Raw genomic sequence first — 26,596 nt, 5'->3', positions numbered from 1 at the left:
GTCTAAAGATGTGCAGGTCAGGTGAATAGGCCATGTTAAATTGCCCATAGCGTTAGGTGCATTAGTCAGAGGGAAATGGGTCTGGGTGGGTTACTCTTCGGAGGGTCGGTGTGGACTTGTTGGGCCGGAGGGCCTGTTTCCACACTGTAGGGAATCTAATCTAATCAATCGAAAGCTAGTGCTTCCAAATAAACCTGTTGGACAATAACATGGTGTTATGTGACTTTTAACTGCAAATCTAAGTCACCAATAGCGACCTCAGGAGAAATATCTTTACCAATAGAATGGGGATGGTACAAGATGCAGTTGAAGCCAACAATGTATTCATTTTTATGCAGGCGGAGTTTCCAAGTGAGAAGGGTGAGATGAAGTAAAGGGAAGGGAAGAAATCTCGTGTGGAGTTGTTAAAATTCTCTGCAACTTGCTCCAAAGAGACACATGCACTGGTTCCAAACTTGCAGGAAACTGACTGCCGAGCCCCAGTGTTGTGTCTGCGGGTTTCACCCTGAACGCTACTGTTCGCCTCTTGGGGCTGGTTTGCACAGGCAATACAAACCATATGTTTAAAAAAAAATCAGCAAGCAAACATTTGTGATTTCAAATATTCAGCCCCCGCCCCCACAAAGTGAGCCAATCGGGATCGGACCTTGGACGGTCATGTGATTCGAAAAGTTACTGGGGAAGAGTTTGGGACAGGTTTTGGAGTCTCCCACTATTTTGAAAGTTGACGGGAGGGGGAGGAAAACAAAGTTAGGTGGAGGCGGAAAGGAGAACTGAAAGTGACCAACTGGAAAGATTCAGTGAAATAAAGCAGAGACCAGACTGAGCGTGGTTCCTGATTGTTTTGTTTTTGCAATTTGGAGCCTGGAGACAGGGATTTAAAAGCAGACTGGAGGAGCCAATGGCGTCTGAGGAGAAACAGTATTTGGGTAAGAAGGAATTCTGCAGAAATGGAAATTCAGGGGTGGGCAGTACATTTGGTAAAATAAAGGGAGGGAAGAATGTTTCTAAAGCAGAGAAAACGCTGGGGATTTCAATAGTAAGCATTTTGGCTTGAGTTGGAGGGGTGTTGAGAATGCTGTTTCCCCCCCTCCCCTCTCCTCTCCCTCCTCATTCTGTCTGTCTCTTGCTTCAGTGTTTACAGCTCCTGACAGTGAGGAGCTACTGCTTTCCGTCCTTGTGTTGAAAGGTGTGGGTCTTGAAAGTTAGCGAGGGCGCAGCAGCCTTCGAGAGTATGTGTTGTTGCTGCAGACCGCGCAATGAGCCCCTGGCTCGGAGGTATATTAAGGTTTGTGTAAAATCGTCAACCTTCAACAGTTCTGTCAAGACGTGAGCCGCGGTGTGACATTTACTCCGGTAATTTGAAAGTAAGTACTGAACGGATATTCATTCGGCTGTATATGAGGGAGGATCCTTGGAACGGTGACGGGATATTTGGGATTCCCTGCCTCAGTCATTTGGTTACTGATGGTTTTAGCAAAGGAACAGAGAATATTAAGATCAGTGTTGCCACCTCCGGCTGTCAAACACTTGGCTGTCCTTTCCCCTGTCAATTTGTGTGTCAGACCAGTGCTGGTTATTTCCGGCATAGAAAGAGAGAGAGAGGTTAATCTGTTACAAATTATCACCTCTTGAGTAGTGTTTACTGATTCAGAATATCGATAATGTAAAGTGCGAGGGGTTTGGCAAATAACTGTGTATATGGTTCCCTTTTGGCAGAGAGGGGAGATGGTGACCCCTCAGATGGTGCCGAGCTCCAGGTTAATGATCTGGGTACACAAGCTCACAGCAGCTGGTGAAACTTAACTGAAAGTAATAAGATTCTAGAAACTCTTTGCAAATATTTTAGGGATTCTTCTTTGGCAGTGGTAGGGCCACTACCTCTGAGCCAGGGGCCCCAGATTAAAGTCCCACCCTGCTCCAGATGTGTGTCATGTCTGAACAAGTTGATTTTTAAAAAATGTCTGGAATCGAAAGCTAGCCTCTTCATGACCAGTTAACAAAAGTGAAGTTACGAAGATCATCTCAGGCATGGTAACCATGAATCGATTCTCAATTGTTGTAAAACCTCATCTGGTTCACTGAAATCTGCTGTCCTCAGCTGGTCTGGCCGACATGTGACTCCAGACTCTCAGCATTTATTGTATCCGTTTCTCCCGATGCGGTCTCCTCTACATTGGGGAGACTGGACGCCTTTGCTGCTTGTCGGATGCTGCCTGAATTGCTGTGCTCTTCCAGCACCACTAATCCAGCAACATGTAAATGGCCCACTCAGGTCAAGGGAAATTAGGGGCATGCAACAAATGCTGGCCTCCCCAGTAATGCCCACATCCTGAGTTGGAGTAAAGAAACTCCTGGCCTGTTTCTATGCTAGACCAATGGAGGTATTTGAAGAGAAGTGGACACCAATGAGTGACTCAGCAGGAACAGCCATTTTGCCTAATGATCGCTGCTAGCAGATTTCACAGTGAGGTGAATTTTAAATGCAGCCACTATCCATATATCACAATTTAGTTATTTATATTGAGAGATTATTTTGCAGTTTGCATGTGAGTTCCTCTTTACTATTCCCTGTGCATACATTATAGGATTCATAGTAATTGTCCAGTGTGTACAGTGGGCACATCATGAGAGCACCATTGTGTCAACCATGAACTTGAGTTTGTCCTAACTTGCTCACCTAGCAACCCAGTACTCATTAACTGACACTGACTTCCAGTCACCAATGCCTTGATTTTAAAATTTACAACTGTGTGCCCATTCATGCATGGGGTCACCCCTCTGTATCTCTGCAACCTCCCACCATCACCACCTGATGTTTATGTACCATGTATAATGTAATAAAATTCCCCAAGGGGCTTCTTGGGTGCAGTATAGATTCTGCAGAGGGTTGTAAGACCTGAAGAAATTCTGAAGATGAGGGGCAAGCTCACGAAACAGGATTGAGAATTTAAAAATCAACACATCAGGAGGCAATATATGCCTGCAAATACTGGAGTGAAAGGCATGTGGGATTTATTATGCACCATAGAGACAAGCAGCTTAGTTTTGGGACAGGTGAAATTGCCATTGGGCTACTCGCTTATTAGAAATGACCGGTGGTGGTTTGACCTGAAGGTCATCTCAACCTCTCCCCTTGAGGCGTGAAGGACAGTCCTTCGTGGTAACCTCAGCCGGTGTGGGAATTGAACCAATGCAGTATGCTGTCCATGAACCAGCTGTCTGGCCAACTGAGCTAAACCCATTCCCAGTTCACAGGAATGTGGGAACTCAGTAAAGAACATGTTGGACAACAAAAGCATGGATGATCTGAGAAGGGTGTAGTAGGGAGATGTGTTGGAGGTGGAAAGAGGCAGTCTCAGTTATCACATGAATGTTGCTATTGTGTCCACCTCCTTCACCAGTAGCACATTCCAGGCACTTACCACCCCAAGTATGAAAAAAAACTTGCTTTTACATCACCTTTTAAACTTGCTCTCTTTTACCTTAAATCTATGGGCCCTACTAATTGACGCCGTACCTAGATCTCAAGTCTGAAAAACACCCATGCAGGGCTACTCTCTGTCTTCTATGACTAAGCCAGTTCTGCATCCAATTTAACAGCTCATCCATGCAACTTCACTTTTTGTGTCAGCCTGGCATGAGGGACCTTGTTAAAGGCCTTGCTAAAGTCCATACAAACAAGATCTACCACCCAGCCCTCACCAATCACTCCCTTTTTTTTGTTGTTGAGCAGTGCTGTCTCTTTTCTGAAAAGTCAGTGCCAAACTACCTCTTTAGATGCTTTGCTGTGGGACTTTAAGGTTGTGAACAATACAATATCAATGCAAATCTTTTTGTTTTTCACAACGTATATGGAGGTGTGGGTGTTGGTGGTGAAAAGAATTTGTTTAAATTCTTGTTTTGTAAAGGGCCATTATCAGTCTTTGAAGATAAACCAAACATGATCCATTCTCTTCCCAAATACACGGAGTTCTTGCCCCAATTTTATCAGTTGTGTATCCCCTCACTTCACCCTCAGTGAACAGTGGAAGGATTTGCAGGCTGTTTGACAGACTATGATGTCAAACCTCCATGCCTCTGTCCAAGAAGGGAGGGAAACAGGGCAGTTGAAGAGATGGTTTAATAGATCTCCACAATCTCAGAACAGCGGGTGGGGGTGCTGTAGCCAGACTTCAACGACACATCTTCTGCCAGATGCCAATCCAGAAATCAAGCCAGAACGCTGATCTTCACTGCCAGGACTGTCTAGATTGAGGCTTGAGGCTTTGGGTCTTGCACCTTCTGACCTAGAGCTAGGGAATGCTATGAATGAGGTGCAGACTCACTTCATTCTTGCAATAGATAGACAATACAGTTGATAATAAATGGAGGAAGGAACCTTGTAAGACCATAAGACATAGGGGCCGAAGTAGGCTATTCAGCCAATCAAATTTATTCCATCATTCATTGAGATCATGGCTAATCTGATGATCCTCAACTCCATTTTCCTGCCTTATCCCCATAACCTTTAACTCCCTTACTCATTAAAAATCTGTCTTTCCCAACTTTGAATACACTTAATGACCCAACCTCAACAGCCCTCTGTGGTGAAGAATTCCACAGATTCATGACTGTCGAAGAGAAAAAATACTTCATCTCTATCTTAAATGTGTGGCTCCGTATTCTGAGATTTTGCCCTCTGGTCCCAGTGGTTCCGAAACTTGTTAAAATGGCTGAAGCTCAATTGAATGCACACCCCTCCCCCTCGCCTGTCCCTCCTCTGGACTGTAACATTATTTGGATAGCAATTTATCATATCAAAACAGTCTCCAACACTTTGCACAAATTACATTGACTTTAAAGTTAATGGCTGTTTGTTTTGTTCTCGTGATTTGACAAATCTGCCAGAGTCAGGTGCTAGTGCGATAAGTGTGCCAATTGCTCTTGTGTGGATGTGGAAGGAGAGGGTTGGCTACTGGAAGGGGAGTGGATGGGAATTTGCAGCTGTCTGACCTGGGAATTTAATCCAGAATGGCAGCTTTCTCTGGTGCTGCAGTGTGGAGTTTTCAACCTCAACTTGGTGGCTGACATCAGCCCTGTAGAATTCTCCTTCTCAATCTTGCTTTTTTGCTCTAGGCTTTTGAAGAATTCCTCAAATTCCTTCTTGAACAGTGTTATAGTCCCTGTCTTGTACTCTGTCTGTAAAGCACATGGAAACACTCCTTATCCGACAGTGGGAGCAAGATATATGTTGAATACTTTTTTGAACTTATCTGATTCCCACTCCAAAGATGTGAGAAATTGCTGACAGATTCTAATAGAATGTGAGGTACTACAATGCTTTTGACTCTGATATTAAACGCCTTTTCTGACCAGGTGATTGTAAAGGCCCCCAGTCACCATTAGAAGTAGACCGGGGCATTTTCCCATGTCCATTGTTCATTCTTCAACATTATTTAAAACCTGAGTATCTGTCGTTATCCTATTGCTGTTTGCTGTGTGCAAACTGGTGCTTTATTTACTAAATTACACTTTTTAAAAAAAACTTAAGTCACAGATGGCTGTGAATTGTATGTATAGAGATTGATAATGTTGAAGAATCAAAGTGAATTGAGGTATCTGGGGATAATGAAGGTAGAGTTTAGGCAGGCCAGTTTATGTTGAGTGGCTGAGCAGTCTTGATGGTCTTAGAGACCTAATCCACCTTGTTTTTGTTTTTGTGCTGGCTGAGGAGAGTCACGTAAATTGTATATCTTTAAAATGTGCTGATTGGGGTCCCTCTGGACTGTACCTGCTGGAGGCGTTTCCAACTCATTTTAAATTAACACTGAGGTCAATGTTTTAGATCCTGTCAGCAGGAGATTGGCAAACTCAACATGCACTGCAGAGGGGGGAGATGACAGGATGTAGGAAGGGGACTTGCTGCCACTGTGATCTGTCAGTCAGGGACCTTAATCTGTTGCCTCAGAATCTTGAGTTCTTCTTCAGCCACTGAATCCCCAAATCCCACTCTAGAGACACGAGCAACAAAATCTACAGTGCTCCGCTACAGTACCGAGGGAATGCTGCACTGACAAAGGTGTTGCCATTTGGGTGAGAGGTTCATCTGAGACTTTCTTCTCAAGGTGTAAAAGATCCTGTGGCAATGTTGTGAAGACAAGTTTAGGTTAACGAGTTTTGACAAGGTTTGTAGGTTCTGGATGTACATTTGCTCACTGAGCTAGAAGCTTTTCTAGCTCAGTGAGCAAACCTACATCCACAAGTTTAGGTATCACCTTCGATGGCCTGAACCAGCGTTGCAGGAACAGATTCTCTGGTCACTACCGTATTGCTGTTGTGGGAGCTTACTATGTGCAAATTGGTTGCTAAGATTATAACAGTAACCACACTTTATAAATACGTAAAGTGTGGTATGAAGGGCTTTTGCCCGAAATGTTGATTTTCCTGCTCCTTGGATGTTGCCAGACCTGCTGTGCTTTTCCAGCTTCACTCTAATCTAGACACTTTATAAATACTTAATTTGCCGTAAAACACAGTGAGATATCTTGAGATTGTGAAAGTTATGATAAAAACAGTAATTTTTAAAGATATTACTTCAAACACATCTGAGGTCAGATATTTGTCACCTCTTCTAATGTCTCCTTTGGCTGACGACCACTCTGTTTGATAGTATTCCAGTGCACCATGTTTGTCATGTTAAAGATGCTACATAAATGCAAGTTAATGTTGTTTTCAGCAGCTGCCAAATGTATTCAGACTGAGGATGGGAATGAAGCTGCGAGAGCTGGGGTTCTAGTCTCCCGGGAGGAGGAGTTGCACAAAGCACGACTTAGTGCTAAGGCCAAGAGGAAGCTAAGGAAGAGCTCGTCACGTGACTCTGACTCCAGCCATGAGTCCTTCTCCGACAGTATCGAGGCCCCTGGCACTAAAGGCAAAATGGGAGACAAGAAATCACGGTCTGGGAAAGGCCGGGGGCTTCCGAAGAAAGGTAAGTGGGAAAATTCAGGCAGCATTGGGCGAGGCGGCTTGCTGTTAAAACTTGGGTGATTGTAAGTCTGTCTTCAGATTTCCATTTCCCCTTATCAGACAGACTCTGAGGTATATTCTCTCTGAGACCTCAATGACCTTGCTGGAGTATGGAACCCAATGGGGGACACAAGGATAATGGACGTGGATTCATATGGTGGAATGGACTTGCTTTGAGGGGCCCTTTAAAAGGATTCTCCTCAAAAGTCATGTGTCAGTAACCAATATTAATGTGGGATTTGTAACTATTTCAAAATTAGCTTCCTTCTAACCAGTGCAGTGATGGATTCTGATTCGGTCTCCCCCCTCCCCAAATACAGTGAGTCATACTGCAATAAGTCAAGTCTCATCAGTGCCTGGGTTGCCATCTCCGGTCGGATAATTTTCCGGGATTTTTCCCTCCTGACCTGACACCTCCTATTGTCTAGCCCCCAAACTACCACCATCAGTCATTCAATGCATCAATTGCTTTTGATGGTTGCCGCAATGCACTGAGTCTGAGAAACTCCTCTGCCCATTCTGTGGTTTTATTAGAGTGGATATGTGCCAGGGTCATAGAGGTGTACGGCATGGAAAAAGACTTTTTGGCCCATTGAGTCTGTGCCAGTCAAAAACAACTATCTATTCATGCTGCTCCCATTTTCTAGCATTGAACCCAGAGTCCAGACTCACCCCCAAGAATGTACTGGCCAGAGAGGAATAGGAAAGGCAAACACACCCTTCTCCCACAAACGTTTGTCTTTAGTTCTGGGAAAGGCCAGGCTAAGCCGGAGAGTATTAGCATCTCTGACCCAGCCCTAAGAACATTACTGCCTCAAACTTACTTACAGTCAGGTGCACCTGCTCAGAGAACCACCAGAGGGGGCTATTCTTCCCCTTCCTGAAGCCTCAATGTTTACATAAAGCAGGATGAATTATAGTGACGGAGTGAACTTTTTAGATTAGGATGGATGATGCCTATGGAGGACATGAATTGCACCAAATAAATAGACTTGGAGACCAACAGTGCCATTAAGATGGTCAAAAATAAAGTGAAAGAAACTACTATTAAAAATGTGTTGTTATTGTGATCAAAAGTACACACCGTACCTGCAATAAAACAGGAGTTGGTGGCAATATCACATTGTGAGGAAATAGATCTGTCAGGGGTCATTGAATCATGGAAAAGCACAGCAGGTCAGGCAGCATCCGAGGAGCAGGAGAACCAACGGTTCAGGCATAAAGCCTTCATCAGAAAATGTTAAGCCCGAAGTATCGATTGTCCTGCGCCTCAGATGCTGCCTGACCTGCTGTGCTTTTCCAGCGCCACACTCTGATCTCCAGCATCTGCAGTCCTTACTTTCTCGTCACTGAATCATGACCACAGAAAAATCAGGATTGCGAATTAAACATTGCAGTCTAGCAGAGGAGGAGGGCTGGAGTAGCTGTATTTATTGGGGATACCAGTCATATTTAAAAAGTGGTGCAGCTATTGGCAAGACAGAACTACAATCCTTTGTTAATAAAGACAAAATTATAACAAAATAATTAATCACACTAATTGTTCTAGTCTACAGGTCATTTGAACTGTGGAAGGTGATGGAAGAATAAGGCAAAATAGGGAGATGGTTAAAAAGCACATGGAGGATTTCAACTACACCTAATATAATTGGCTGGAAGGGATTAAGGGGATGGAGTCCCGGCAATGAATTTGTTCTTTAACTGGTGTTTAGGAAAGCCTGCAAGAAGTGTTTTGCTGTTGGATCTGTTAATAGGAACAAACCAATACAAATAAGAAGTGCAAGAAGGAGAACAATTTAGGGTGTAGTGACCATAACACAACGTTGATTAGGATAGTAATCGAGAAGGACATGAGACTGATAAAGATCTGAGTTAATAATTTGGAGAAAAGTCAATTGGCGGGCCTGAGAATAAAATAGATGACAATTTTGGCAAATGAAGGGAAATGTTTTTAAAATCTTCAGTAAAGTCTATGAAAAATATATTTAAGCAAAAGAAAAATGTAAGTGTCTGAGGGTGAAAGGAATATAAGCTTAAGATGGAGGATAATAAGGGAACATAAATGCTGAGGTAGGCACGGTTGAGTCATGGAGCCCATTTCTGTGCCATATTCTTACTCTCTGTCATTCTCACGGTATTAAGGCAGTGGCACAGCTTGCTTTCCGTGATTATGAGGATTGATCTGATGCAGATTTTGTGTGTTGAAGGAGGTGCTGGCGGTAAAGGTGTCTGGGGTGCTGCAGTTCAGGTGTACGATGTGGAGCAGCCGGACATCCATGATCCCAACTATGATGATGATAAACAGGTATTCTTGGTTTGGTCTCAAATTTACACAGTCAAGTGGCCTTTACAATGTTAAAAGGACTGCATAGATATTCTGAGAAACGCACTTCTCTGGTGGGGGGCTTCAGAACATTGTACAGAAAGTCAATGTTGTTATACATCACCACTACATTTGGCATATTCTTAGAATCATCATAGAATCCCTACAGTGTGGAAACAGGCCATTTGGCCCAACAAGTCTACACCGACCCTCCGAAGAGTATCCCATCCAGACCCATTCCCTTACTCTATTACTTTACATTTCCCCGAACCTACACATCCCGGAACGCTATTGGCAATTTAGCATGGCCAATTCACCTAACCTGCACATCTTTGGACTGTGGGAGGAAACCGGAGTACTGGGAGGAAATCCACGCAGACACTGGGAGAATGTCTGTGAAGTTTACATAGTCACCTGAGGCTGGAAATGAACCCAGGTCCCTGGTGCTGTGAGAATTATTGCTATTTATACCAATTTCCATGTTTGAAAATATTGTAGGGATGTCTCATAAATGCCTGTTGCCCTTCTGAGGAGAGGTAAAGGATATGGAACAATTTCATAAATTGTTTGTAATAGTTTGATAACAAGGGTATATTGAAAATATCTGGTTAGTACTTTATTAATCTAAGTCAATGGGATAATGAAATACTGTTTGACTATTTACATGCAGTGTCTGTGAGGTAATGTCTTCAGGTAGGAATTTGTCTTACTCCAGGTGAAAAGCAAGGATGGTTTCTCAGTAAATTCAGAAAAAGTAAATTGAAGAGTTGCACTTTGAGCTTATCTTCATTTCAGAGGACACGTGACATGATAATAAACTACCAGTTAGATCATTTGCTGCTTGTTGCGTATTTATTTGGTATAGTTATCTCTTCCAATCTATCGTAAAAAAATATTTCTCTATTTCCACTAGCAACCAATGTTCCTACTTCACAATCTACCTTTACAAATGCTAGTCTCTTTGAGCCATCCCCCATCTTTCTAGAGTTATTCCACCAAACAATCCAATTTAATATTATATAATGCTATATAACCCCCATGTCTGCTGTCGGCTGTGACTCAGTTGGTCATGCACTTGCCTGAGTTACAAGTCCAACATCTGAGCTTGAGAACAAATAGGAGGGCTTTGCTTTTGGCTGAAATGTTATCCTGAATCTCTCTCTAACTATCTGAGTGATGTAAAGTATTTCAAGTGATATTTTGAAGAGCAGCTGGCGAGTTATCCCAATATCCTGGACAATATTTATCTGTCAATCAACATTGGGAAGGAGTGCAGATAATCTGCTGATGGCTGTTAGTGGGAATCTTGCTGTCCTCCAAGTTTCTGTATTACAGCATTGACCCCTCTCCGAAAAAATGCTTCATTGGCTGTGAAATGCTTTAAGGTGTCCAGCCGGCCTAAGAAGTGCTAAATAAATGTTATTCTTGATTTTAGCTCATCCTGTTTAATAGTCTAAGTGTACCTGCCCTTGAACAGAACAAGTGAGTGCAGTCTTAATATCAGAGCTAGGTCATTTCTGAATGGAATCACAAAGCACTTTTTCTCTCAATACACAGAAAACCCTTGCCTGTGAAAGGCTGTGGATTCCGAGTGAAGTATTCAAGACTGAACAAAATAGATCTTTGTTTGTATCACCAGATATGGTAGAGCAAAGATCAGAGAATAGAAATTGAGGTACAGAAAACCCTAATTATGATTTACAAGCAGGTCAAGGCTGAAAAGGATGAATAATCTTCCTTCTATTTTCACATTCCTTCTGTTAGGTAGTTTCCCTGTTTGGCATGCGAGTGAGTTGAGGCACTGCAGGTCTGGAAATAACTGTTTGTGTTGTTGTAGGGTGAGACTGTTTACCAAACAGTTGTTCCTGAACTGGATGATCATGAGTTTGAAAAAGCGGTGACTCCAATTATCCAGGAATACTTTCAACATGGTGACACAAAAGAGGTTGCTGTAAGTAAGATTCCCGTCGCTATCCCATATCTTATTCTCCCTGTCTTACTTTTTCTAACTTCCTATCTTTTCGTTTATCTCTTTGTCTCCCTCGCTTTTCTTTTTCTCAGGCTGTTTGTCTCTTCCCTCTTTTTATTTTCCCTCTCCACTCTTTTTATTTCTTCACAAACACACAGTAGCAAATGGATTTTAATGTAGAGCTCAACTTTGGTCTTTTATTTTAAAAAATGTCCTTTTTAAATGGTAAAATATAAACTAGCAATGGTAGTTCACTGAATCTCTTCAGAAAGGCTTGGGGTGGCTATGTAGGTCAATAAAGTGATGTAAGCCAATTACAAAAGCTAAAAATTCTGGCCTTTATATGTACAGAACTCAAAAGTGAAATTTGAAGGCCTTGCTTTGGCTATACAAAGCCTGACTCAGACCACTTCCAGAGTTACTGTGAGCAATGCCAGACCCTACACCTTCTGACAGACATTGTGACTTTGGAGTGAATGCAGTGATTATTTACCAGAGTGATGTCTGAACTTGAAGAATTGCCTTTGTGGGACAAGATCAATATTGTTATTCCTGGGACATTTGAAGGCCGAGAAGCGATTTGGTCAAGGTATACTTGAAGATACAAAAAGGATAGATAAAGAGAAATTTATGCTGACTGGGGAGCTGAGGACAAAGGGGCATAGTCTGGAAATTAGAGCCACGCCTTCATGGCAGTAAATTTGTGAAGTCGTACCTTCATTTGCTTAGACCCTGAGCTCTGGAATTCCCTCTGATAGTCTCTCCTCTCTGACTCTCTTCATTGCTTTAAATTGATCCTTGAAACCTAAACCTTCGGTTACCTGTCCTAATATCTCCCTCTGTGGTTTAGTGTCAAATTTTGTTGGTGTTACACCTGACAAGGGCCTTGATGCTTTACTGCATTTTAAAAGCATTATACCAATGCAAGTTGTGGTAATTCAGTCACACATCCAGTTTCTTTCTCTCTCACCTACTTTGCACCCCCCCCCCCCCACCCTTCCCGAATAACTCACCTAACATTTTCAGTGGGACACAGGTTAAAGAAAATTGCATAAAGTCAGGTCATGCTCCTGACAGGCAAAAATGCAGATGGGCGCGTGGTGGCACTGTGGGGATGGGCACAGCCTGTTTGCTATCAGTCCACGTGAGGAATTGACTGCCTCTGTTCCGCTGCTTTGCAGACCCTCCTGGCTCAGTTGAACCTTGGCAGTAAGAGGAGCAAGCTCCCGTTCCTGTGCGTCAGCATGGCGCTGGAGGGCAAGGCAAGCCACCGGGAGCTGATCTCTCGCCTCCTGGCCGACCTGACGGGCAAGCGGATGTCGGTCGAAGACGTGGCCTCCGCTTTCGACCAGCTGCTGGGTGACCTGCCAGACCTGGTCCTCGACACACCTGAGGCTCCGCAGGTACGTGGGAAAGACTGTTCCTCTCTCTCACAAGGACCGTGGTGCGCTCCCCTTTGCCACATGCAGCTGTGGGTTCAAATTGGTGGACGTTCTACACATGGGGTTGTCTAGAGGGATGGTGCAGGAGACTGCTGGCCATGGCGAAACATGGAGGATATTTATAAAACATGAGTGCTTTATAAATGGTGTACTGAAGTCAGGAATTTGGAGTGAATGGGATTTTAGAGCGAGCAGGAATTCTGTGTAGAAAGGGAGAAGGTCTTTGAGTCCATAGAAAAGGATCTTTCAACCCATGAACTCTGCACCAGTCTGAAACTAAAACTTGACTATTTGTAACCAATTTTTCCAGCACTGTCTCATAGCTCTGGCAGTGCAAGTACATATCTAAATACTACCTCAATGTTGTGAGGGTTTCTGCCTGTACAAACCTCTCCAACTATGAGTTCCGAATTCCCACCACCCACTGGGTGAAAAAGCATTTCCTCTCATCTCCTCTAAACCAGCTGCCTTTTGTTTTAGAATTATGCCCCCCTTGTGCTTGATCCTGTGATTGGGAACAACTGCGTTTATGTACCCTGTCCATACACCTCAATCAATCTTCTCTGCTCCAAAGAAATCAGCCTGAGCTTTTCCAGCCTCCCTTCATAGCTGAATTGCTCCATCCTTTGCGCCTCTTCCATTGCAAACGCGTCCTTCGTATCGTGTGGTGACCAGAACTGCACACGGTACTCCAGCTGTGGGTGAACTAAAGATCTGTACTTCTCCAATGTAATTTCCTTGCTCTTATAATCTGTGCCTCAGCTGGTAAAAGCAAGTGTCCTGTACACCACCTTGAACATCCTGTTAACCTGTCCTGCCCATTCCTGATGAAGGGCTTATGCTCAAACATTGATTCTCCAGCTCCACAGATGCTGCCTGACCTGCTGTGGTTTTCCAGCACCACACTTTTTGACTCTGCCACCTTCAGGAATCGTGGACAAACTTCCTAAGATCCTTCTGTTCTTCCTAGTGGCCTGCCATTCACTGAGTGTTCCCTTGTCTTGTTCCTTTTTTCAAAGTACATCACTTCACATATGGGTTAAGTTCCATCTGCTACTGATCTGCCCATCAAACCAATCCATTTACATCTTCCCCATCACTGTCAAGCCCCTGACCACTCTTTGGGCCATCTGCAAACTTATTAATCATGAGTAAAGATGGTAAAGTAGATTAGTTTGTAGAATGTTTTCATGACAATATGTTGAGTAACCAAATGGGAAGAAGTTGTATGTATAATGAGGTGGGGTTAGTTCATAATCTCACAGTAAAACATCTGGGAAAAAGTAACCATAATGACATTGAATTCCATATTAAGTTTGACAGCAACGTACTTGAGTCAAAAGATGATGATCTCCAGCATCTTTGATTTATGGCTTTCGTATTAATGATTGTGAAACTTCTGATTAGTGTCACAGAAGCATTCCAATGAAAATGGAATTGACATATTTGGTGGGTCTGAAAATCTTCTGGGCTTAACCAAGTCTGGTCTGTGCTCCTTTTAATCCAGTTGGCACTAGGATCAAAACCATGCTCTGAGAGGTACAGCGCCCTATCAATTTCTGATCGAAGGTAGCTGAGGATGTCCTGTGAGGATGACTTCATCTTGCTCAGTTTCTCCCATGTGCGTGCCCAACCTTTGGAAGAGAAACTACACTGGCCTAAAATCAAATGGCACACGAATCCTGATGCAGCACATATTTTGCTGACATTATTGAGGGTAACTTGCTTTGTTTGCCAATTGGAAGCAGCCTCAAAGGCAACTTCGGAGGAAGGGCATTGTGTAGGTAAGGCTGGGATGGAAGTGCCCTCTCAAAATGGTGACAAGACACTGGGTGGGGATACAATTTCATATGAGTATGTAGCCATGTAGCCTTAGGACTGTGTATCGGTGTAAGTTCAAATGGCAAGGCCTGTTTCGAAGCTTTCCCTTCATTGTGTCTCTCCTGGTTGATGTGTTTGTGTGCAGATGTTGGGCCAGTTTATAGCTCGTGCCATGGCTGACCATGTCTTACCCACCGGTTTCCTGGACAGCTACAAGGGGAAGGTTGACTGTGAGCAGGTTCGGTAAGCAAAGACAGGCCAGTGCATGTATCTGCAAGACCTTGATACTAAATTATCTGCTGACAGCGGGTCTCTCTTTCTGTTCTTGTCTTTCCCAAAGGTGCTGTTCTGGAGGAAGCATGCTTAAGTACAGCACATATAGAGATGTTATTCTCCATCCTCTCCTCCACTCCCTCCTTTTCTGTATCAGAGTGACTGTCTCATTCCCAATTCCATGGCCGGGATCATTTACTTTGAGTCAGCTGAGAGTTGGAAAAGTCGCCAACCTTTCTCCTTACTGCATCTGGAGAGGAGTCTCGTAGAAAGTTCAATCACATCATCCCTACACTTGAGTGACTGCTAACATGGTGACATCCCAATTGAATTAAGTCAGACTTTAAATTTCATGGTGCAGTTCTAGGAGTTAGAATATCCTGGAACATAGGTAATTAGAGTCATAGAGTCATAGAGATGTACAGCATGGAAACAGGCCCTTCGGTCCAACCCATCCATGCCGACCAGATATCCCAACCCAGTCTAGTCCCACCTGCCAGCGCCTGGCCCATATCCCTCGATGAATTATACTGCAATTCAAACATTAACTTAGAACTACAAACATAAGAAATAGAAGCAGGTGTATACCTAGGCCTATCCAGCCTGCTCTCACCCTTCAATAAGATAATGGTTGAGTTAAAGTGACCTTAACACCACTTTCCTGCCTGATTCAGTAATCCTTGATCCCTTATCAATTTTCATAATAGATTTCCTGATCCAGCCTCCACTGCTGTCTATGAAAGAGAATTCTAAACACTTGGGGTGTTTTGAGAAAAATTTTCTCTTTGTCACTGATTTAAATGTGCGATCTCTTATTTTCATTACAGTGTGGAAACAAGCCCTTCGGCCAAACAAGTCCACACCGATGTTCCGGAGGCCAACTCACCCATCCTCCCTATTATCCTACATTTCGCTGACTAATGTATCGAACTTAGAACACTAATCTGAACACTATGGGCAATTTAACATGGCCAATTCACCTAAACTGCCACATCTTTGGACTGTGAGGGGAAACCGGAGCACCCGGAGGAAACCCACGCACACACTGGGAGAATGTGCAAACTCCACAGTCGCCGGAGGTGGGAATCAGACCCGGGTCCCTGGTGCTGTGAGGCAGCAGTGCTAACCGCTGAGCCACCGTGCCACCCTTCTCTGTCTATTCTGTTAAGCCCTTTGACTTTCCCTCTGTCTACTCTTTTTTTGAGCTTATCACAGTACCTCTGTTCTAGTTGCATTATTGCAAATATATTTTTTGCCTTCTCTGTCCATCCGTGCTTCTGCATCCTGTTGAGGACATGGAGTTCAGAACTGAGTTGGTTCCATTTGTTCAGTTTAACAGCGATTTGTTAACATTGTCCTCCTTCGGGATGGTTGAGGAACAAAGGTATTTGAGGGATCCATTTGCACAGATTGTGAAAAGCCAGTGGACAGTGACAAGTCTCTGCTAAAACTGGAGGTGGGGGACCTGTGGTGGATTGGAAGGTTAGCAGTGACCCCACTGAGCTTTTGTGTTCCTCTTTCTCTTCAGCGTGTCACTGGACAAGGCCACGGTGCTGCTCAGCATGAACCGAGGAGTGCGGCTGGACAATGTCTGGGGGGTCGGAGGTGGCCTGAGACCTGTCAAGCAGCTTGTTAAGGAGGTGAGACAGGGATCATGGAGGGACCAGGAGCTGGAGGCTGGTGGGTGGGGGGGGGGGTTGGTCAATGGAGTTCCGTAGTGGATGCGGGGCATTTGGTCTGGGCCTGGGTGTTGTGTGGGGTTAGTTATAGAGATGTACAGCATAGAAACAGACCCGTCAGTCCAACACATCCGCGCCCTGGGTGTCCTAATCTGACCTCGTCCCATTTGCCAGCACTTGGCCCTCTAAACTCTTCCTATTCATGTACCCATCCAGATGCCTTTTAAATGTTGTTGTAATTGTACCAGCCTCCACCAACTCCTTTGGCAGCTCGGTCCATGCAAGCACCAACCTCTGCGTTTAAAAACTTACTCCTCTGGTCCTTTTTATATTTTCCCCCTCGCATCCTAAACCTATGCCCTCTAGTTTTGGACTCCCCCACCCCAGGGGAAAAAGACCTTGGCTATTCACTCTATCGGTCCCTGTCATGATTTTATAAACCTCTATAAGGTCACCCCTCAGCCTCCAATGCTCCGGGGAGTAGAGCCGCAACCTAGTTAGTTTCTCCCTCTAGCTCAAACCCTCCAGTCCCAGCAACAGCTTTGTAAATCTTTTCTGCACCGTCTCGAGTTTAATATCATCCTTCCCGTAGAAGAGCAACCAGAATTCCCTCGAACACCTTGTCTCAGTCACAACCCTCGAACTCAGCACCGCCTTCCTAACCTGCAATCTCCTTCCTGACCTCCCCGCCCCCACCCCCACTCCGGCCTATCACCCTCACCTTGACTTCCTTCCACCTATCGCATTTCCAACGCCCCTCCCCCAAGTCCCTCCTCCCTACCTTTTATCTTAGCCTGCTTGGCACACCTTCCTCATTCCTGAAGAAGGGCTCATGCCCGAAACATCCACTCTCTTGCTCCTTGGATGCTGCCTGACCTGCTGCGCTTTTCCAGCAACACATTTTCAACCAGAATTGCATGCGGTATTGTAAACGTGGCCTCACCAACATCCTGTACAGCCGCATCTTGAGTCACACAAGGACTTGTCATGTTCCAGCTGTGAAGGTGATGTTGTGGGATCTTGCTGTGCACAAATTGGCAATGATGTTCTCAACGTCACAGTAGTGACCACATGCCAGATGAAGTGCTTCATTGACTATGAAATACTTTGCTGGGCTGAGGTTGTGAAAGGTGCTACATAAGTGCAAGTATTCCTTTGCTGGGGAATGGAGTGTCTGATGGAAGTTCTGCTCAGGTGTTAAGGAGCTGGAGCAGCATTAATCCTTCATACTGTTCACCAGATGACCCTGTTACTGAAGGAATATCTGCTGTCCACAGACTGTGCTGAAGCCGAGCTCTGTCTGCAGAACCTGGAGGTTCCCCACTTTCACCACGAGCTCGTCTATGAGGTATGTCTCACCAGATCATCAACTCTCCTCTGTCTCTTCATCTGATGCACATTCACCGCCGTCTCTGCTGTAGTCCCCATAAAAGCAAGGTGCGCGATTACTGGAAATCTGAAATAAAGAGAGGCCATGCACTAAACAGTAGCTGAGGCAGTACTTGTGGAAAGACCATTGACCTGAATAATAAACACTTTTTTTTTTATTTTCTTTGCAGATTCTGCCTGGCCTGCTGAGCATTTCCAGCATTTTTCCATATCTACAGTATGTTGTCATCTGCCAGGCGTTATCCACCTGTATCTCTGTATCATTCCTGCCCTTCAATAACATCTCTGTATCCTTCCATGCCACCACCTCAGTCCTGCTCCTTCTGTGTTGTCCCCACTTCAGCATAACATTGTTAACCTCTAATACTCTGCTCTGCAGGCTGTAGTGATGGTTCTTGAGTCCACCAGCAGCAACGTCTCTGACCTGATCGTAAAACTCTTGAAGTGTTTCTGGGAGTCTGGCTTTGTAACTCTTGACCAAATGAACCGGGTGAGTTTGCTGAATCTGCCACAGGGGAAGGACACTGAAAGCAAAGTCAATGAAAAATCAAAGGGCTGTTCAAACATTATCTGAATTCTCTGATGTGGAGGTGCCGGTGTTGGACAAAATTTTAAAAATCACACAACACCAGATTATAGTCCAACAGGTTTACTTGAAAGAACAAGCTTGTGGAGCACTGCTTTGTCAGGTAGCCACCTGATGAAGGAGCAACACTCCGAAAGCTAGTACTTCTGAATAAACCTGTTGGATTATAACCTGATGTTATGTGATTTTTAACTGAATTCTCTTTGCTCCAGACAGCTACAGCTGGCCTGATGACCTTATCCATGACTGAACCAGAGTTACAATTAGTGCTCCACAACTTGGCAAATTTTTCCTTTTCAAGTATTTATCAAGTTCGGTTCAGTCTGGATAAGTCCAGTTTTGAAAATTACTGCTGAATCTGCTTCCATCATCCTTTTTATCTTCCAAACCATCACAATTTATAAAAAAAAACCCTCCTCTGCTCCCCTTTTATTTATTTTAACAATCACATTTTATCCTTCTCTGTCAACGGCCATTCTGTCAGTCCATGGTGATTCTCGCTAGCTCTTCTGAACTTTGAATACTGCTCATACATTAATCACACCATTACGAGAGGCACAGCTGAGAATTCCTAAAGACAAGCAGAGTGTGAAATGTGCTCCACAATTCGGAGTCTTTTCTCTCAAACAATCATTTGCTGGCTTTCAGAGCCTGATTTTGACAATCATGTGTTAAGACATTGGAATGTTGAGGTTGGAGGGATAATTATTGATCATTTTAGCAATTTTTTTGAGTTTCTCCCTATGATCCTTTGTGTTCCTGTCTGTAATCCCAGGTGATAACCTCAGCTAGATTAAATTGTTGGACGAGCTGAGTGACATTTTCCCCAAAGTTATGATCCGTCTCATTAATCTGACTGGGAGGGGGGGGGGGTGTGGAATAAAACTCTGTAGAGAAGGAGAGAACATTTTATTTTAGAATGATGCAGCCTCTTGCTCCCACTGCCTCCTTCTCAGGGATGCTGTCTTTTGGATACAATATTAAACGAAAGCTAGATCTGCCTTTTCATCAATGCTAAGAGCAGCATGGGTGTTCTCCTTGGTGTCCTGTGCGTGACACCTAACCCTGAAGCAGCACTCCCAACACTGATGATCTGGTCACTATTATAATGGGATCATGCTTGTGGGATCTTGCTTTGCACAAATTGGCTGCTGTTCTTTTCATGTTGCAACAGTGACTTCAAAAAGTACCTCAGTGGCTGTAAAGTGCTTTGGAATGACCTGAGGTGATGTATATATTTAAATGCAACTCTTTTTATCCGTGACTTACTAAGATGCCATCTGCCTCTCTCCCCCTCCCTTTTCCCTCCACAGGGATTCAAGCGGGTGTTTACTGCTATGCCAGATATCAGTCTAGATGCACCAAACTCTTACAGCACTCTGAAAAGTTTTGTGAACCATTGTCACCAACAAGGGGTCATCACCAAAGCACTCCAGGATCAGTGCCCAACACGGTAGGATATGAAACATTGAACTTGTTAAGGAGAAAGCTGGCACTTCAGAAATGTAATACCATTGCAGGGTGTGTCTGAGCCAAGGAAAGTGGAAGGTGGAAACTTTGCAGTGAGTAACTCGCCTCCTGATTTGTCCAGCAACTAAAAGGCTGACATCAGGAATACCCCCACCCGCCTGGATGAGTGCAGTTCTAACAACACAAGAAGCTTGACACCCTCCAGGAGTGATCAGTGCATTTATTTGGCACCTTAAACATCCACTCCCTCCACCCTTGATGCTCAATAGCTGCAGTGTGTACCATCTACACGATGCACAGCAGAAGTTTACCGAGGCTCCTTCAACAGCATCTTACAAACCCTACTATTTAAAAAAACAAAGGTAACATTACCTGGGAATGCCACGACCTGCACGTTCTCCTCCAAGCCCCTCACCAGCCTGAAATTGGAAATATATGCCATTCCTTCACTGTCACTGGGTCAGAATCCTGGAATTCTCTCCCTAACAGTACATGGACTGCAGTGCAGTGGTTCAAGGAGGAGTCCACTACCCCCCCTCAAGGGCAACTAGGGATGGGAAATAAATACTTGGGGATAGTCACATTCCATAAAGAAATAAAACAAAAGCTCCGGTATCCTAAACTTGCCTTTAGTACAGGCCGACTGTAGTATCCTTAGAATCCCTACAGTATGGAAACAGGCCTTTCAGCCCAACAAGTCCACACCGACCCTCCGAAGAGTCTCCCACCCAAACCCATCACTCTATATTTACCTAACCTACACATCCCTGAACACTACGAGCAATTTAGTGTGGCCAATTCACCAGGCCTGTACATCTTTGGATTGTGGGAGGAAACCAGAGCAGCCAAAGGAAACCCACACAGACACAGGGAGAATGTGCAGACACCACACAGACAGTTGCCCGAGGCTGGAATCGAACCCGGGTCCCTGCCGCTGTGAGGCAGCAGTGCTGACCACTGCACCACCATGCTACCGCGGTTCGGTTTCCGCAGTTTCAGTTACACACGGCTTACTGTGGCCCGAACATATGACAGGGAACATTCCAGGACCAGGAGACTGCCTGGAAGGTACGTTTTTCCATTGAAATGAATGGGTTCACGACTATCTGCGGTTTTGGGCTTCCGAGGTCGGTGTTGGAATGTATCCCCATGGTACGGTGGGACTACTGTACAATTGGTTTAAGCAAGTCAGGGCTCAAGTGGAGAAAAACTAACAGCAGTTTCCTATTTGATTTTTGACTGAATAAACTTCCAGTCCCTCTTCCAGTGCTTCTCTCTGTAATACAAAGAACAGAATGAGCTAGTTTTACTAGTCCACCTGTTTGTTTTCACTGTTGGAGCTAGCAGGTGTACCCAGGGACTGATGAGGAACTAAGAGGTTTTGAGGCCTGGTGCATGGATCAGGAAACTCATGAGCAGACACCGAAAGAAAAGGGGTAGCTTATAGTATATGTTCCCCTTTAAATTTCCTGACTCTGGACACAAATGGGTGGAAGTTATGCTTTAGATAATGTATTCAAGTCTAGGCACTGTACCTTCAGAAGGTTAGTTTGTTAAGGACAACATCGTGGGTTCCATCTCAAACCTTTGTAGTCACCTCTCCTGTCAATGACATTGGGATCTGAACATTTACAGTTCATAATCTGTTGTCCTCCATATTAACATGTGTTATGGCATAAACAACAGCTTGGATTCATAATCAGCAGTTATCAGGTTTGGTGACAAGAGCAAGCTCAAAGGTTCAAGGAGTGTGGAGAGCGCGAACAGGGACTACAATGTATAGACACCTGGTGAGAAAAGGAGGTAGAATTGGAGGGTGCAGAGGTCAAGAAGGATTGAGGGCAGGAGGAGGTGACAGCAGTAAGGTGACCGCTGAGGGATTTGAACACCAAGGTGAGAATTATGAATCGGGGACATTGTCAGATTGGGAGCCGGTTTAGGTCGGTGACCATGGATGTGGCAGGTGAATGAAACTTGGTGTGAGTTAGAATGTAGGCCGCAGAGATTTGGATGGACTAAATTTCACAAAAGATTGGACAGTGGGAGGCTGGGCTGGAGAGTCTGGTCTATTGTTGACAACATCATGAACGAGGGCTTTAGCAACCAGAGCATCCAAGACAAGTGGTTGTTTTTCACTGGTGCAGAATTGATGGGCCAAAAGGCCTTTCTCTGTGCTATACAACTCTGACTTTGTTTTTTATGAAGTTGCCCATCAGTTTATTGCCTGCCTTCTAGCCATGACTTGTGGAGGTGGCCCCTTGTGGTGGAATGGAAACCTGCAGAAACCGTTCAGAGAATTGCACTTGGAGCTGCTGTTGTTCATCTGGACAAAGTGCCATAAAAAGTTTGACAAGAATTACTAAGATTAACAAATTATGATTGTCAGGAGAGGTTGAATACTCTGGTAGTCTTTCTGTTTAAAAACAAAAGGCTGAGTTGAGAGATCCTTAAAACATTGACAGACTTTTTAAGATGAATATACAGAAGGTGTATCCATTTGTGGGAGAGCTCAAATGCTACAGATTGTGCTTTTAAGATAGTTGTGAATAAGTCCAATTAAAACTTAAGGAGAAATTTCTTTAGCCAGAGAGTAGTGAGAATGTAGACCTCACTAAAACATTGTATAATTGAGACAAATAGAACCGATTTAAGTAGATGCCAGATAAGTACTAATGTCTGATTTGTTTAATTTTAAATTTCTGTGGTCCTTTCTGAATTCCAAGTAGTATCTATAAAGTTGTTCTTATTGCAGAATACTATTTTAGAACAAAGAAACAGGAAGGCCATTCAGCCCATTGAACCTGCCCCACGATTCACATGGCTGATTGAATGCTACAATGCCTTTTACCCTATAACTATGTACACCACTGTTAAGCAGAAACGTACCAATCTCTATATTAATCAGACTCCAAGACTAAGCCTCCACAACCCTCTGTGGTACAGAATTCCAAAGGTTAACAATCCTCTGAGTAAAATAAGTTTTCCTCATTTTGTACTCAAGTAGCATCCCCTTGATTTTTAAGTCGTGGCCCTTAGTTCTCAGCTCCATCATGGGGGGAACCATCTTAGCTGGATATCCCTTTTAAGTATTTTCTCGGTTTCAATGAGATCACCTCTCATTCTTTGTAACTGGAGAGGGGAAGACCACTTTTCTCAATGCCTCATCATTGAACAGTTCCACCATCCCGAGAACAAGTCTGGTAACCTATTGTTGCACTTCCTCTCTGGTGATTAATATCTTTCCTGAATTAAAGGGACCAAAACTGCACACTGTACTCCACGTGCAGTCTAATCAAGCTCCTATACAATTGCTTCAATTGTAGTCAAATCCTATTTAATAAAGACTAACATTCCATTAGCCTTGCTAATAAATTGTTGCACCTGAATGCTAACCTTTAGTGATGTCTCTACAATAACCTAGGTGCCATTGTACATCTATACTTTCTGACTTTATACCATTTAAGAAATACTCTGCACATCTGTTTCTCATATCAAAGTGGATAATTCTAATTTTTCATGTTAATATCCCATCTCTAATATTCTTGCCTATTCATTAAGCCTGTTCAAATCCCCCTGAAATTTCTTTGCATCTTCCTCACAACACACATTCCTTCTTAGCTTTGTATCATTTACAAATTGATAAATCCTATATTTAGTTTCCGTGTGCAAATCATTGATATATATTGTGAACCACTGGGGCCAGAGTGTTGATCCTTGCAGTACCCCACAATCTGCGAACCCAAGAATGGTTCATTTATTCCTTCTCTGTATTCTGTGATAGCCAATCTTTAATAAAGCCAGCATATCATCTCCACTTCCATGTGCTTTAATCTTTCTAACCATCCTCCTGTAACAGACTTTATCAAAAACCTTCTGAAAATGTACCTATAGTAAGTCCATCGACTTTCCTTTATCAACTTAGTTTTTTGAAGACTTTACAAACAAACTCACCAAACATGATTTCCCGTTTGTAAATCCACGCCCAATCGGATCATCATCAAAGTCTTTATTTATTCCATCCTCTACGATAGATTCTAACCTTTTTTCCTACTATTGATGTAATGCTGTCAGGTCCATAATTCCATGACTTCTTTCTTGGCCTCTTTTTAAATATTGTGGTGATATTTGCTATCTATGGATATTAGCTACCTATCATAATATCACTCCAGAATCTAGAGATTCGGCTTGAGTGTTTGTTTATTTTCTATGCCCGGTGTTTCTGTTTGGTAATTGTGGTTTTCTTTCTGTCACCCACCTCCAGAGAAGCCAAGCCCGCTGTGAATGAGGACGGGAGTAACTGTGTCATGCAGGTTGACCAGTAAGAGGCACCTAGAAGTCAGTATGGGTGCACCTCAGCAAAGTGTAGGGTATCTATATCTGAGGTGCAGCAAGAGTCGCATCTGGGTTCCACAGAATAAAAAGAGAAGGCAAAGAATGAGCAGGCAGAAAGATTCCGGTTAATTGGGATGCCTTCCTTTCATTGTTTTAATAATGGCAAACCTGCTAAAAATGTGCTTCTGAGCTTGGCTGTGCTGATCTGAGCACAGGTCTTGGGCAGTCGATACTCAAGGGCAGAATATAGAACTGAGGTCAGTGGAATGTGAGACGTTGAAGTGTTTCCCGTCAGGAATGAGCGTCATGTAAAGTTAGACCTTTTTTTAAGGATTTTGTTTTATTTTGAGCATGTTGCCATATACAAAGGTCAGCTGTGTAATTGCAGTTTGGGGCATTTTATAATCTTTTATGACCTCTTGACAATAAAGTGTTACATTTCACTACTCAAGTTTGATCTTTAATAATCCAAACAACCATGGGCCCAAAGGTGAATTGACACACAGGCTGACCGAGGCTGTGTTCAGGGTCAGGGTGGGTTAGCAGGAACACCCTGTGCCTGGGGTCGGGGTGGGTTATTTACGCACGCCCTGTGCCCGGGGTCGGGGTGGGTTAACACGCACGCCCTGTGCCCATGGTTGGGGTGGGTTAACACGCACGCCCTGTGCCCGGGGTCGGGGTGGGTTAGGGTCGGGGTGGGTTATTTACGCACGCCCTGTGCCCGGGGTCGGGGTGGGTTATTTACGCACGCCCTGTGCCCATGGTCGGGGCGGGTTAACACACACACGGCCTTTTGTGACCTCAGGATATGCTAAAGTGTTCGACAGTCAACAAAGTATTTTTGGAGTACAGTTAATGCTGTGGGAAATGTGGAATCTGTTTTGCTCAGTAAAGTTCTTTCAACAGTCAAATAATAATGCATAGATAATCACAATGATGGTATAGGATAAATGATTTGTTTTAAACTTATGCGTTGGAATCCCAAGATGGGAAAGACACCACCTTTGTATAATCCAGCATTCCCTCGACTCAGCAGTAAAGTGTCATCAGGGACTTTCTGCTGCAGTGTTTCGAATGCATCTTAGAAATTATGCTGACATTTTTTAATTTAAAAAAGCAAAATAATCCATTCATCATTTAGATTAAAGTTTACGCTGATCCCTTTCTCAGCGATTTGTTTGAGATTTATTATTCCTGCAGTCTGATGAGGCAACTCAGGAAACTTTACTGAACTTAAAAAGTAATACGTAACAAAGCAGGGCAATGACTTTACAACAGCCTTTGTTTTCCAGTTTACCTCAGGGTGTGGAGTTGACCTTTGGTGTCTCTCCCATACATCTGGGGTTTTCAGTTTCTAAACGGACAGCAGTTTAGTGCACACATTGGTCACTGAGACCTGCTTCATATTAACTCTCCAAGCCACAACACACAGTGTGATCATTGTTGTTATATTCTGATTGGCCTCGTTGAACCAAGGCTTATTTCTAATTGGTTTAAGAGATGTATGATCCATGTCTAACTTCCCTTGGATGCCAGTTAATCATAGGACCATCTTTCTCTATTTTGTGACTCCTTGGTGAGGTAAAAGGTTTTTTTTTGTGATCTCATCTGTGCCTATTTGTTTAGGATAGGGAAGTCATGTTGTAAGAGGCCCCCTTTAAGACCAAGGATTGTGGAGCAATTGCTGCACTTCTAAAAGTAAGTTACTTGAACTCATTGTGAGTTGTGTTAACACTGTTGCTTTGCAAGATGGCATAGCATTGGTGCATCTACAGAGTGAGATTGGTAGCTGATTGGTTTGTGCAATTGTGGATGCCTAAAGTCATCGTTTCTCTGGTTCCTGGGGAGCTGAACAGCTTGTGAATGTAAACAATATGGGGAAAGGAGCAGGGTTCTCAGTGTGTATCGCTCTGTAGTGAAAAATGACAGAAGCCTGCAGAAAGCCTGTTTTCCCTCTCACCAGTTGCTATAAGCTGATGCCTTTAACCAATAACCACAAGTCTTTGTAATTAGTGTACCAATCACCCTGTGCCTACTGCAAAGAAGTGAAAGAATCTAGAGAATGGAGACTGAAGAACAGAATATCTTGGGAAGTAAGAGAAGAATCTAATCAAATTGTATTGAACTGTTTCCCCAGTTTTTTTCACCACCTGCACTGATAACACAGATTTTTCTTTGTATTGTTGTATATAGATAAAGCTAAAATCAATAGCATTCTAGCTTCTAAGGGGTATGGGGATAATGCAGGAGAGTAAAGTAGATTTTGAAGTTTATGTTATTGAATGATGGAGCAGGCTTGTGAGA

The 26,596-nt window shown here is 43.7% G+C and overlaps 1 protein-coding gene across 3 annotated transcripts; it reads left to right on the top strand.

Moving 5' to 3' along the window:
• Window positions 1–661: 661 nt before the first annotated feature.
• LOC122556781 (programmed cell death protein 4-like) lies at window positions 662–24,738 on the top strand. 3 transcript variants are annotated; one of them, XM_043703947.1, is made up of 11 exons: window positions 662–929; window positions 6,722–6,970; window positions 9,216–9,313; window positions 11,169–11,282; window positions 12,482–12,703; window positions 14,709–14,806; window positions 16,365–16,476; window positions 17,756–17,863; window positions 18,284–18,394; window positions 19,804–19,943; window positions 24,222–24,738. In XM_043703947.1, the coding sequence occupies exons 1-11, from the start codon at window positions 902–904 to the stop codon at window positions 24,280–24,282; spliced, it is 1,341 nt and encodes a 446-aa protein (XP_043559882.1). In that variant the 5' UTR covers window positions 662–901; the 3' UTR covers window positions 24,283–24,738. The 3 variants fall into 3 exon arrangements, with proteins under 3 accessions (XP_043559882.1, XP_043559881.1, XP_043559883.1); XM_043703946.1 differs by having other exon boundaries at window positions 6,719–6,970; XM_043703948.1 differs by lacking the exon at window positions 17,756–17,863 and having other exon boundaries at window positions 6,719–6,970.
• Window positions 24,739–26,596: the final 1,858 nt, after the last annotated feature.

The sequence above is a fragment of the Chiloscyllium plagiosum genome, chromosome 14 (genome assembly GCF_004010195.1).
Source record: "Chiloscyllium plagiosum isolate BGI_BamShark_2017 chromosome 14, ASM401019v2, whole genome shotgun sequence".
Taxonomy (NCBI): Eukaryota; Metazoa; Chordata; class Chondrichthyes; order Orectolobiformes; family Hemiscylliidae; genus Chiloscyllium; species Chiloscyllium plagiosum.
The sequence above is the reverse complement of the archived record's forward strand: the minus strand, read 5'-3'. Positions and strand labels throughout refer to the sequence as shown.